We start from the raw sequence: 11,500 nt of genomic DNA on the forward strand, positions 1-11,500 counted from the left end.
GAAATAAAACCAATGTGACTATTTTGTCATACCCCAAAGTTGAGTAATTGTTGGTGTAATTTACTCTTATATTTATATAATGTGTTTAATTTGTACAAAACCCATGTTTTTTGATAATATTATATTTATATAATATGTTTAAAACTATATTAAAGTAGAATACTTAAGTTGCATGGAGAAGAATAAGGTGGGCTGGCATTACGTCATAAAGCTAGTCTGGCGATAAAAACGGCAACGTCTTTGTCGGCTAAAAGAGAAATTAAAATAATTATCCCATCTCTCAGATTATCGTTTCCGGAAGGAATGAATATATATGTATGAAAGCGAAGACAATAATAAGATAATGAAAAATAACACTTACCAACAGAAAAAACGAAAACCGAACCGAGATCGAAGAAGATCCCCTTGTTCTATATATACATATATATATATATATTAATTTTTGTTATCTCAAGTTTCTTTTGTTTCTTGCTTGTTTAGGCCAGCGCATTCCTTATAAATTACACTCACTTCGTTTCCAAGATAAATAATTTTGTTCCTCACTCCACCATCTTCCTGCATTTCCCTTTCTCTCTGCACTATTAAATTCCTTTTTTTACTGATAAAAGCATTTAATTAACGCTTAATCTATGCTTGCTTTCCCATGGATTTCCATTCCAACTAGCTTCGATACGGATCTGCTGCTTTCAGTTTCACGCGTTCTCCTCATTGTTAACTTGTAATTATCCTTTTTCCACCTTTTGATTATGCAATTTCGTTTTTTTTTTCAAGTCTGAGTGATTTTGCTGCTGCTATTGTTGTTATTAGGTTCTGATAGCCAATGGCGTTGAAGCGGGGACTATCCAGTGTGGGCGTCCAAAGGAGCAGAAGTTCTGGATCTCGATTGCGTATCGTGATTCTTTTTTTCTTCTCAATTGTGACTCTACTTGTTTTCTTTGTCGGTCAAGGGCTTTACATTTCTGGTTCGTTTTTTCTCTTAATTTCCCCCCGGGGTTTTAAGTACTACTTACCAGATCTAACTTTGTATTTGATTTTGATTTTGTATTTTAGAATGATGATAAATTAATTCTTTGTTTTGATTAGTTTATAAATGCGTCTTTTTCGATCTGATAAAATTGAAAAGTGCCTCATCTTTTAATTGATTCCGAGCTTTGATTAGTGAATTTCTTAAAAATGTTTTTGGCTTCTCATTTTACTAGAAATTTGTAAAGTCAAATGGTCTAACTTTAGTTACACAACATTGTCGTAAATAGTGATGCTCCTACTAAGTTCCAATTTTAACTTACAATTCGTTGCTCCATCTCACCTAATATTTATCATCACAATAGAACTTTTGTTCAATTATGTTGAATTGTGTTGTGAGTATAAAGTTAGATATAAATTCAATTGTGTTCTTTGATTGCATCTGATCTTTGTTCCAATTTTTGTTTCTTGTGCAGACGAAGATAGTGTTCAAAGTGGTTTTGGCAAACAGGTTTCTTCTTTAAAACCTTATCCATCTGCATTGCTTTTAACTTAGATGACAGACTGTGACAGCTTTTATACCCAGATCTGCATTATTTTAAAATGGTTGAGTTTTGCAGAATGTTGACTGGAGAGAAAGGCTGGCATCCCAATCTATCAAAAACCTATTCACTAAAGAGGTGAATGCGTGTTGGATTATATTCTATACAAATTATGGTTCTTGCTCCAATTGTTGGTAGATTTTAATTGTCAATTATATTTATCATCTGATGTCATACTCAAATCATTCTAGGTTATTGATGTTGTATCTACTAGTACAGCTGATTTGGGGCCATTAAGTCTTGATTCTTTCAGAAAAGGCAATTTGTCTACATCATGGAATTTTATTGGGGTAGAGTCTTCAGTTGCGGATAAAGCTACTTCTCAGGTTAGGATCATACCTCAGTAGTCAAATCTATCCCAACCCCTCCTCCAAAGAAAAAAAAGTTGCTGATTGACTAATCTTTATATGATTCTCACTTGTTCAAAGTCAAATCAAAAGGCTACAGACTTGAAACAAGAAATGTCTCAAGTTAAAGAGGGAAAGCTTCCTAATGGTAATGCATTTCTGATCTGTTAAATATAGATATGCCTAATGCTACTGGTGAATTTTCTTTCATGCTGACCTGGCTGTTCTATGCAGATGATCATTCACATGATATGCTTACTAATACACTTCGAAGGGTAATTATCATCTTTTGATTCACTGAGTGCTTTAGTATTATAACTAATTATATAATAAGAGGCATGTTACTGACTGCAGCAACTTAGAGATAATAGGCGTGAGAAGCATGTGGCTGGTTTGGTGCAAAAAGATGATGAAGCTACTGTGAAACTTGAAAATGCAGCCATTGAACGATCCAAAGCTGTGGACTCTGCAGTTCTTGGAAAATATAATATGTGGAGGAAAGAAATTGATAATGAGAACTCTGATTCCACAGTGCGCTTGATGAGTGATCAAATTATAGTGGCAAAGGTTTATATAATTATTGCAAGCATGAAAAACAAGCTTGACTTTGGAAAAGAATTGCAGATTAGGCTCAAAGAGAGTCAGCATGCCTTAGGAGAGTCAACAACTGACGCTGATCTACCTCATAGGTAAAGGAAGTTGGGTCTTTAATCTCCTTGGCTATGTGCTGTAGTCCATGTTTCCTCCAGGTTTTGCTTTTGATGATTCTGTCAGTTTCTAATGTTGTGTTCTCATGTGAATTATTCAGTGCGTCTGATAAAATTAAAGCAATGGAAAAAGTTCTAGCCAAAGCAAGAGAGCAATTATATGATTGCAAGTTGATGCTTGGAAAGCTCAGAGCAATGCTTCAGGCATCGGTAGAACAAGTTATGAGCTTGAAAAAAGATAGCATGTTCCTGAGTCAGTTAGCTGCCAAAACAGTTCCCAATGCAATCCATTGCTTGTCGATGCGTTTGACCATAGAATATTATCTCCTTCCCGCAGAGAAGAGAAAGTTCCCTAGAAGTGAGAATTTGGAAAATCCAAATCTCTACCATTATGCCCTCTTCTCTGATAATGTCTTGGCTGCATCTGTCGTTGTCAATTCAACTATCATGAATGCCAAGGTGATAAAAGCTGCCTTGCATAGCTCTCTGAGTTGTTCTTTACTTTTTTTGTTTTTTCACTTATTGATTAGGAATTGTTATGTTTATAAGAATTGAGGCTCAGATGCAGTCTTCACTAAAATTTTCTTCTTGGTTGTATTGCAGGATCCCTCTAAACATGTTTTCCATCTTGTTACTGATAAACTTAATTTTGGAGCAATGAACATGTGGTTTCTGTTGAATCCCCCTGGAAAAGCCACCATTAATGTTGAAAATGTTGATGAATTCAAGTGGCTTAATTCATCCTATTGCCCTGTCCTCCGGCAGCTTGAGACTGCAGCGATGAAGGAATACTACTTCAAGGCAGATCAGCCAACCAATTCTGGATCTTCGAACTTGAAGTATCGAAACCCAAAGTATCTCTCAATGCTTAATCACTTGCGGTTCTATCTGCCACTGGTCTACCCAAAGTTAGATAAGATCCTCTTTCTTGATGATGACATTGTTGTCCAGAAAGACTTGACTGGATTATGGTCTGTAGATCTCCATGGAAAAGTGAATGGTGCAGTAGAAACTTGCGGTGAAAGCTTTCATCGTTTTGACAAGTATCTGAACTTCTCAAATCCTCATATTTCACAGAACTTTGATCCTAATGCTTGTGGGTGGGCATATGGAATGAACATGTTTGATCTCAAGGTTTGGAGAAAGAAGGATATTACTGGCATATACCACAAGTGGCAAAATATGGTGAGTTAATGGACAGACGGAAGTTTTGATTTCATGCTAGTTATTTTCTCCTTCACATATACACACACCACCTTTCATGCTTGCATGGAGATAAATCATTTAGTTGTTGACGGATTAAACCCACAAGTTTGCCAATTATCAAATAACGTTCTAGTGAACATGTTGCTCAAGTTATATATGCAAAACTGATGGTATTATAGGTTTTGAGGGGTAGCTTGGCTCCTTTGGGAGACAGACGACATTTGAAGACTTCTCACGACTTCAAAGGATAATTTGTTGTATGTTCTGATCTTTTCTTTTTCTTGATTTGTTTGAATATTTATCAGAACGAAGATAGAGCATTGTGGAAGCTGGGGACACTTCCCCCGGGGCTGATCACATTTTATGGTCTAACACATCCACTTCAGAAATCATGGCATGTACTTGGTCTTGGCTACAATCCAAATGTAGACAAGAAAGAAATTGAAAGTGCAGCAGTTATTCATTACAATGGCAACATGAAACCTTGGTTGGAGTTGGCCATGACGAAATATCGATCATACTGGACCAAGTACATCAAGTATGATCATCCCTACCTTCACAGTTGCAAGTTCAGTGAATGAACCAGATTATAATTAGTGACATTTTGTTTTCTTTTTCCTTCTATTTTTTCTTTACTCTTCTTATCCCCACATTATTGTTTATTCTTCTTTGTAATTCATTAAATTCATTCCCTTAAGCTTCTCATTCATTGGAATGAGTTAACAAATTTTACGCCAGGTTAACCTCTGTACTTAAGACACCCCATGATTTTTTCACCCTTTTCCAATTTTAGTAGAATAGTGAAAATCTTGGTCCACTATATTTTTTGAACAATAGCTCCTTTTGCTGGATTTAACGTGTATATATTATAAAGACTCAAATTCCTAAGTTTGTTTTCTGAAGCAATTTTCTTTTTGAATTATTGCTCGATAAAGAAACCAAGATCCAAGACAAATTAACAAAGCAAATTAGAATTTAATTGATGAAATAAAATCTAAAAAGAAAATGAAAATAGAAAAGAAACTAAGGGTTTGGAGATGTATTGATCAGTGAGGGATGGAATTATTGTGCCAAATTGAATGAAAGCCTAAATTGAACGATTCAAATCTGAAAAAAAATTGGAGTAAATAAAGTTAGATTTGAACAATAGAAAATAAAGAAAGTAAAATAAAAGAACTAGACAAAAAAAAAAGATTGAATGTCCTATGGCACCCTTTGATGACTTACTCTCAAAAACATCAATGATCGGATGGATTTTTCCCTATAAAATCCTTAAGCGAAGGAGTCTTAGAAACATCAATGGTCGAGTTTTGAAGGTTATAAACGTTGCAACTTTGGAAGGTTTGAAAAATAACAAACTGCAAAAGAAAACAAGAGTAAAATCGCTCGAACCCTTAAACACTCTTTGCATCACAAAAAAAAAAAAATCACTAAGAAAAATTTACTTTATTTAATGAATAATAAGGGTGGTGACTAAGCCTATCAATAGGCTGAAAATACAAGTAACTAAAGTGAAAAAAAAACTTCTTAATAATAATCTAAATTAATTCCTAGGTAAATCTCTTATATCACTTAAAAATTAATAAAAAAAGCACAAAAATCACCTATGATTTGTTCTAACCAATGAGATTCAAAATAAATAAATTATGTAACATCTCTCACTCGTCTTGACGTTCAATATAGATGGTATATTCTGTCGAAGTGTGAATGTAGCAAAGATCTCGAAAATCATTTAAGAATTCAATTTTTGAAACAAATTAATTAAATTATAAAATTTTGATAAAATCAATTTCAAGGTTTTTGAAATAATCTAAAAATCATTTAAATCATTTTGTGGGTGGTTGAAAGAGTCCAAAGTCAAACCTAAGCTTCAATGGGCTTGAAATACTCAAAATTGTGTAATGGTCCAATTTCAAGGGTTAGGTATCACTAGATGAAATCCTTGCACCAATATTCTGCGTAAAGTATCAATACATTGATCTTATGTATCAATAATTTACTTACGATCTGTACCTTTTTAACTATTGACTTGCAATATTTTGATACTTTTGTATAAGTATCGGAACCTAGACCCCTAAGGCTAAAAATCAATTCAAAAACACCCAACTTCATATCCAAACACTTTAACATGATTACAATAGATCTCAAAATATTATATAACAAAATTTAAACTCATTTAAGCACAAACACACATCATAAACATATTTAAGTTGAATAATGAATCAAAACACAATTAATTATATTAACCATGGTTTGAAACATAAATCAAATTTACAAATTTCTAGTTTAAACAAAGTCTTTATGAACTTGCCAAGATTCATACACCAATGACATCTAAAACAAATGAAATACAACTTCAAACTCGAATAGTAATGCGATGCTCTCAAGCTGGAATAACAAACTTCTTGGACAAGTTATTGACCTATACATTTAAACAACTCACGCGTGAACTCAGTAAATACAAAAGGAAAATCGTACTAGCCTTATGTCATTTTTAATGTTAAGCCCTTTAGGAATGTTTATTTCATAAAACAATTGTGTCACATTTAACAATTCTAACATAATTAACTTTTACTATCGAATTACATGGGTTCAACTTACAAATTATTGATTCATTAGTGATCACATTTCCAAATTCAAATATATGACTCTTAATGAGTACTTACATTGTATTTAAACAATCATATAACCCCTTTAAACATAGTTTCTTAACATAAGCACACATAAGCATCCCCTTTTAAGCCATTTACTCATTTTTCCATATTTAAGTTAAACATTATACGCCCCTTCTTGTTCTGTGGATAATCTTGCGACAAAAATTACAGGCAAAGTATTTTGCTCTCCCAAATATCCGTATTTCAAGTGGTTAGGTAAAAGTTTCAACTCCAAAATAGGTGGTTTAATAGTAGAATTAGTTGTAGCTGGAGTTACTTGTTCTGGTTATTCTCTACTTTTACAGCACCAGTTGAGTTGAAGGGTCGCATCGTTATTTTTTTTTGTTTTGGATCATCCATCATTTCTTCCTCTATTTCATCTTGATTTAGCCCGATTGAGTTCAACACTTCTGATTCTGAATTATGGGTCATTCTTTCTTGGGATGTAAACTCTGTTGTTTAAACACTTTCTGTTTCCCAGCTCATACCCCATATAAGCTAATTGCTACTGACTTTCTCCAACAGATTGACTATTTTCCATCCCGTTTTTGACCAAATACTTCTTTTAGCTATGATATCAAGTTGTCGTTTACTTTGTCCATCCAATCTATCATAGAAAATTTGCAATTGTACCGCAAAGTTAATGCCCCCTCCCAATATTGACCGCATAATCAATTTAAACCTTTCCCATGTCTGTAACAATGTCTCAATAGCATCTTGCTTGAATTTAAATAGCTTCATGTGCCGATTACTGCAGTCATCGGTACAACTCGATGTAGGAATAATTGTACGAATTCAATCTAGGTCGTAATAGTGTTTGGGGGAAGTGCACCTAACAAAACCTTTTCTTGTCCTTTTAAGACAAATAGAATTAATAATAATTTGATAACTTCTGCCAACACATCAACATACATAATTGTGCTACATATGTGCTTAAACTGTTAGAGGAAAACTATGGGTCCTCATTGTTGTGACTTTTAAACTTAAGATTTGAAGAAATCCATGTCAGTAATGCAAGGTTTAATTCAAAATGAGGATTCTTAATAACATGTTGAGTAATACTAGGTCATAACCAGTTCATGTCAAAGAGATATGTTATGAATTAAGTGTCAAAAGGTTATTTTTGCGAACTTCCTTTATGGCTATCTTGTCATAGGTACTCATGGCTCTATATGAACACTGCAACTCATAAGGAAAAAAGAAATGTTAGTAAAAAAATAGTAAAAAAATGAAACGACTAAACTTAAAATCGTATCTATAATTTAAAATTTTCTTAATTATTCTATTAAATGTAAAAATTAAAAGTAATTCAATAGCATTGCCTCCCCAGCAATGACGCCAACAACTTGACAGCTTTTGGACGTACTAACGTCTAGAGTGTAATTCCTGCAACCAAATATTATCGTTAGGCGGTTTCTACAAGTATAATGGTCAGGTTGTAACATAGTTTATACAACAAAGTATGGAAGTACTTCGAGGATCGTACCCAAGGGAGGCGAAAACTAAATTAATTCTAACTTTGACATTAATAGATCTAATTAGTAGTTAACTAAATTATATTACGATAAACCATAAAGTGAAGAAAAATTATATAGTATAAAAAATAAATTTCATCAAAATAAAAATGAAAAACTAATTTGTAGATTGAATCAATTCTAACAACGGAAGACTAACTCGTTTCGGTGGTCGTAACTAATTCCTATTTTGGGTTCTATTCAATCAACTAGTCATTAAGCTAGCAAGATCTCTTGATCTTCCACTAAACTAATGAGTCGGCAAGAAATACTTATCTATCGACCTCACAGTCCAGATCGGATTAGGGAAGATGTTCACAGATAGGCAATACCAATTTTAGATTCATTCCCACCGAGATGACTTCCTAGGGTTGACAAACCTAGGGTTTTATGTTCTTTCTATCCTAACCAGCTGGTCCGCTAAGAAACCCTACATAGAAACTAATTACTCCCATATCCACTCGCTAATCTCCCATAAAGGGATTAGTTCCTCATGGATCTCATAAACAACATACACTTGATTGAAAAGATGAACATGAATAATAAATCAAGAATAAGGTTTAAGAAGAATCTTGATTTTATATCAATAATTGCAAGTGTAGAAATCCACAAAGAGTTGATGATTCCACAAATTAGATTCCCCGAAGTACAAGAACAAAACTAGAACTGAATTACAAATAGAAATAACCTAAGTACAAAAGAAACTAAGGAAACTGAAAATTGAAACTAAATGAAAGTCGTAACCTAAAACTAGAATAAAAGATGATTATGAAGTGTTTAGAGAAGCCTATTTATAGATTTAGGGTTGGCTGTCGTCCATTCACCAACTTCGGTTGACATTTTTACATTAAATTTTATCGTACAGACCAAAACGTCCTTGGCTTATTAATCCTCCATGTCAAGGTGGTGTTGCGACATCCTTTGGTCCATGTCGCTACACTGGTGGTTGACGCTTGATTTAGGGCTGTGTCGCGACACTGAATCCAGATTGCTCTTTTGGTGCTCTGCTCATTATGTTGCGACATCAACCTTTTTTGTTGTAACATTGCGGTTAGTCTCGTGTTCTCACGCCTCTAAATGATGTCTTGCACACTCATCAAATACATTAGCCTTCCTTTAAGACTATTTTGGCCCCTAAGGTCATATAAATAACTCAAATCACACTTTTTATTATTTACATATTGAAAATGAAAACTAAGTAAAAATATAATGAAATTGCTTTTATACAAGCTTCTTAAGTACGAAAAATGGTTTAATTTGCTACAACGAATTGTGGTAGATCAAGTTGCCACCCCACCTAATCCTAGTTAGACTAGGAGTTCATTTTTCTATTGAAATAAACTTCTACAATTCAGCAAAGGTTTCACCCCTTCTCCTTATAAATAGATGGCATCAGTAGGGCTAAATACACAACTTTAAGATAATGTTACTCTTCCTAAAAATAGTGAGAATTTATTCTCTAAGTATTAATTTTATTTTTCGAAATAACAATTTTGTTGATTTCTATTGAGAGAAATTTTACTTTCATGCTAAAGTAAATAAAATTATTTCTGGTTCTATATTTGATTCGAATTTGTTCAAGCCCACACTTGAAATAGTTCATGGTACAAGAATAACAAAGAAGGTCGTTCTGTTGAAAGCCAAGAATGACAAGAATTCGTCTAGCCAAAAATACAGGTGCAATTTCGACAAAGAGTTTATTGCTATAAATATCACAAATCGACTCAATTTTCAAAATTTTTATTTTTCGTTGTGCAAGAAAACCATTTTCAAACTAGATTTTTTCCAACAATATGTGCACTTGGTTTGAATGAAATCCTAATAAAGAACTACTTAATGGGCTATGGAATTTAGGGAATTTACCACTCTGATTGAGAGGGAGCAGAAAATAGAAGTATGAAAGTCAATAAGCAATAGGCTAAGTCAAGAGTTAAAGACAAGGCAAGAGAAGTTCTACTAGCTCCATGTCGCTACTATGGGCCTAAAGGGACAAAGATTCGAGAGGTCATTCTTTGGTCCCTTCATGATTTCAAAGGAGGAGAGAATAGAGACAAGGTGACTAAAGGCCCCAAACTACTTCTATTGCTAGCACTAGAGGTATGAGAGGTGCATCTATGGCCATTTTTGGTCAGTGTGAGAGGAACCATTTAGGTGAGTGTTGGAGATCTACTTTGGCACCTCAGTGAGGCAAGAAGTCTAAGGTCAGTAGTAGTACCAAAGAAAGCCAAATAATTTCTAGAAAGGCTTCCATGAGAATTGAGTCTTGTGCCCCAACTCGAGCTTAATGCCATTACTTGTAAATTCTTCTTATTTGATTATCTATACATGCATTAATTGACCTTGGGTCAACACATTCATACATTTGCATTGCATTGATTGAGGAGAAAAGCCTTCTAATGGAGTTTATGAAGTTTGATGTGTGTATGACCAATCATTAGGACAAAGTGAATAAGAATTGTCCTCTAAAATTATAAGGTTTTGAGTTCCCGACCAATTTGATGGCACTTCCATTTAATGAATTTGACACTATATTGATATAGATTGGTTAACCTCTCATGATGCTATTGTAGACTGTAAGATAAAGAAGCTTACTCTGAAGACTTCTACTAGTACACAAATTAGTACTTTTGGGGAGAGCCTAAGTATCTTTTCAATGTGATTTTTGCAATGACTTCTCAGAGCTTGATAAGGAAATGGTGCAAGGCATGCTTGGTATACGTCTTTGACACTAAAGTGTTTGAGCTTAAACTTGAAGAAGTTTCCACAATATGAGAGTATTCAAATATGTTCCTAGAAGAGTTACTGGGTTTACCTAGAGAAATTGAGTTTTGAAACACCCCTTACCCATCCTGACGATTGGTACGGATATGAGACATTTAAGTTTTAACCAAAATTTCTCTTTTATAAAAATATTTGTTTTACAATATATTGATATTCATTAAATCAAATTTGAAAAGTTTAGGAAGATACAATTATGATTAGAAATTATTTTGGTTCATGGAATACATATAGGGACATTACTAAATCATAAAGCGAGTGTTTGAAGCTCTATGGCTTAGATCGGGGTCATTCAAGTTAAGAAAAATAGGAGTTTTACAATAACTTAAAAGTTTAAAACAATTTAGAAAAACCATGGAGTAAACTAAAATCATTTTGAAAGTCTTAAATTCATCTTAGAATCACTTAGAAACTTTTAATAGGTGATCAAAAGTGTTTGAGGGTCAAGTACGAGGTCCAGGGAGCTAGGTATCGGCACCTAGGCTGGAACTATAACATTTTAGCTTCTGGCTTGCTCCGGTCCGATAGTTATGGTAAGGGTATCGCACCTTGGGATCTTGAAGCTAAAAAATAGTCTAAAAACTTTAAAATCTCAATCAGTTATGCGATGCTCCTAGGTCAAAGTCCAAGTTCCTTGGCAAGTCCTAAACCTACACGTTTTGAACCACTAGCGCGTGAGCCCAATGAGCTCAGTAAATAACCATGGATAAACCTTGTTATCCTATCCCT

At 33.9% G+C, this 11,500-nt stretch overlaps 1 protein-coding gene across 1 annotated transcript; it reads left to right on the plus strand.

Moving 5' to 3' along the window:
* Positions 1-287: 287 nt before the first annotated feature.
* Positions 288-4,713, plus strand: LOC107954588 (polygalacturonate 4-alpha-galacturonosyltransferase). Its single transcript, XM_016890188.2, has 11 exons — positions 288-718; positions 808-962; positions 1,440-1,474; positions 1,584-1,643; positions 1,757-1,891; positions 1,994-2,060; positions 2,147-2,187; positions 2,267-2,601; positions 2,721-3,078; positions 3,223-3,804; positions 4,131-4,713. The coding sequence occupies exons 2-11, from the start codon at positions 821-823 to the stop codon at positions 4,404-4,406; spliced, it is 2,031 nt and encodes a 676-aa protein (XP_016745677.2). The 5' UTR covers positions 288-718; positions 808-820; the 3' UTR covers positions 4,407-4,713.
* The last annotated feature ends 6,787 nt before the right edge of the window (positions 4,714-11,500 follow it).

The sequence above is a fragment of the Gossypium hirsutum genome, chromosome D07 (assembly GCF_007990345.1).
Source record: "Gossypium hirsutum isolate 1008001.06 chromosome D07, Gossypium_hirsutum_v2.1, whole genome shotgun sequence".
In the NCBI taxonomy this organism is placed as follows: Eukaryota; Viridiplantae; Streptophyta; class Magnoliopsida; order Malvales; family Malvaceae; genus Gossypium; species Gossypium hirsutum.

Excerpts from the sequence above, each read along its gene's own strand:
- LOC107954588 (XM_016890188.2), top strand. The coding sequence starts at position 821 with ATGGCGTTGAAGCGGGGACTATCCAGTGTGGGCGTCCAAAGGAGCAGA. Across the intron at positions 1,644-1,756 it reads AAAACCTATTCACTAAAGAG|GTTATTGATGTTGTATCTAC; the intron begins GTGAATGCGTGT and ends AAATCATTCTAG. Across the intron at positions 2,188-2,266 it reads TTACTAATACACTTCGAAGG|CAACTTAGAGATAATAGGCG; the intron begins GTAATTATCATC and ends TACTGACTGCAG.